General features: G+C 50.7%; 1 protein-coding gene across 1 annotated transcript in view; it reads left to right on the top strand.

The window, feature by feature from the left end:
- UBR7 (ubiquitin protein ligase E3 component n-recognin 7 (putative)) overlaps window positions 1–463 on the top strand; it is a 14,209-nt gene extending 13,746 nt beyond the window's left edge. Inside the window, exon 11 of the mRNA XM_018558509.1 lies at window positions 314–463. Coding sequence (XP_018414011.1) covers window positions 314–406 — 93 coding nt within the window. The 3' untranslated portion in view covers window positions 407–463. The remainder of the gene's footprint in view (window positions 1–313) is intronic.
- The last annotated feature ends 1,610 nt before the right edge of the window (window positions 464–2,073 follow it).

The raw sequence follows: 2,073 nt of genomic DNA, 5'->3' as shown, positions 1-2,073 counted from the left end.
GGCCCAGCGCTGTAACATGGGGTGGGGAGAGGATGCGCGGTCCTGTGTTAGCACCAACTAGTGACTAGCTTACACAGGGCTATGGGCCGGGGAAGCAAAGTCAAGGTTAGTATGTGCTGCTGTGATGGATGGAATGAATGAAGCAGCCATGTTGTTTTTCCCCCGGCTTGGACAAAGTGCTTTTTCACTGTAGGGACTGAAGAAAAGGATGTTTTTGAAATCAGTGGACGGGGTTTCTAGGATTTGTTTTTACCTTGGATGGGTTTGGATTTGTTTCTGTTGCTTATTGGCATTTTCCTCCTTTTTTTTTCAGGTTGTCAAGAGAGAAGACATTCAGAAGTTCTTTGAAGACCTGCGCTCCAAGAAGCGGAGACGGGTGGACGGCATGCAGTACTATTGCAGTTAGCCTCAGCATTCCGAATCGGGGGCCGGGACCGTAGTCCCGTACTATGCTATAAACTCTCGGCATCGCCTCCACCTTACTGTGTCCATTTTTCTTTTTTGTATATAAATGTTTGTGGTACCCGGCAGGGTTCTCCCTCCGACCCGTGGCAGCTAAGGCTGCCCAATCCCCATAGTCACCCGGAAGTCTCGATGAGTCATTGAACTCCTCGCTGTCCATTCAGTATATGGAGTTATGAGATTTCCTGGGTCTCCTTTATCAGAATGAAGAAGAAACTTATATCCATGAATACTTTCCCATTGCCAACCTGTAACGTTCTCATCCCCCATCCCTGGAATTAGAAGGGTCTTGGTTCCCCATAGCACCCCCCGCTTTGTTCTCTCTTGGCAGGGGACATATGGGAAGATCTGCTTGCTGTGGGGAATCTATTACATTTGAGACTTCTGCTTTGCTATGAGCAGCTCACAGTCTCTTTGGTGACCGGGATTCAATGATGCGATTATTCCTGAGGGGCGGTAATTATGGGGTTTTGCAAGAATAACCGATGATACAAAAAGTGTTTTTATAATCCGCAGACTTCCAGCGCTCAACGTCCCTTTTTTTTTTTTTTTTAAATCCAAGAACCGCTTGGAAAGTCAGTGTGAAGCCGGCCATACACCTCTAGATTATCTGCAGACTTTCTGTGATCAGATGGAGAAAGAGCAACAGATTCCTCCATCTACGCTACGCTGTGTGGATGGAGGAATCTCCCGCTGGCCCAAGCTTGAGCATCTTGCTATTCGGCCCCGCTGGCTCTCAAAATACCTGAACGATGCCGGCATCCAATCAGATTTGTTCAGGTATTTTGAGAGCCAGCGGGGCCGACAAGCAAGATACTAAAGCTTAGACCAGCAGGAGATTCCTCCATGCACACAGCTTAGTGTAGAGCAGTGGTTCTCAACCTGCGTAACCTCAGGAGCCACATTTGTCCTCAGTCATTAAGTCGTGACCCAAGGCGCACTGCAATGGAACATATGGCAGCGTGGGCTGCTGTGCTGGAGCTCCATCCATATGTGCATTGCCTGTGCAGCTCACGTGTGCGCCTGTAGAGGTGCCGGGAGCCAGAATGTGATGTCACTCCGGTCCAGGCTCCTCTACAGGACATGCGAGGGAGCTGTAAGTAATGAACGTATGGAGGGAGCTCCATCGCGGCCATACCCCCAGCCCACCTCACCTCAAGCTGACACTCGGCGCTGGGCAGCATATCTTGGTGTAAGAATGGACAGTGCTGCACTTCTGGGGGGCCATGGGGAGGCTTCTCACCTAGAAAAGTGGAAGGCATGCGGCGACCCAGTGAACAGGGGGTCACGACCCACCAGTTGAGAACCAAGGGTGTAGATGAAGGAATCTGTTGCTCTATCTGACCATAGAAAGTCTGCAGCCAGTCTATAGGCGTATGGCCAGCTTAAGGTATAATGAAGGAACTCCTGAGGGGAGGAGCCGGCCTGCAGCTCTGTGCTGTTTTAAAGGACATCCCCAGCATCCCTATAGCTGTGCTTCCTCCTGGTCCGTCCCTGCAGGAGACGGGAGCTGTCAGCAGACACAGCTAAGGGGATGCTCAATGTACTTCTGTTGCTCAAAAGGAGCAGATCATTATTAATTATGGGGGGGATGGGGGGGGGGGGGTGTGC

This window comes from Nanorana parkeri, unplaced genomic scaffold, assembly GCF_000935625.1.
Source record: "Nanorana parkeri isolate BGI_ZX_2015 unplaced genomic scaffold, ASM93562v1 scaffold344, whole genome shotgun sequence".
Classification (NCBI taxonomy): domain Eukaryota; kingdom Metazoa; phylum Chordata; class Amphibia; order Anura; family Dicroglossidae; genus Nanorana; species Nanorana parkeri.
Note: the sequence above shows the minus strand (reverse complement) of the source record. Positions and strands in the feature narration are given on the sequence as shown.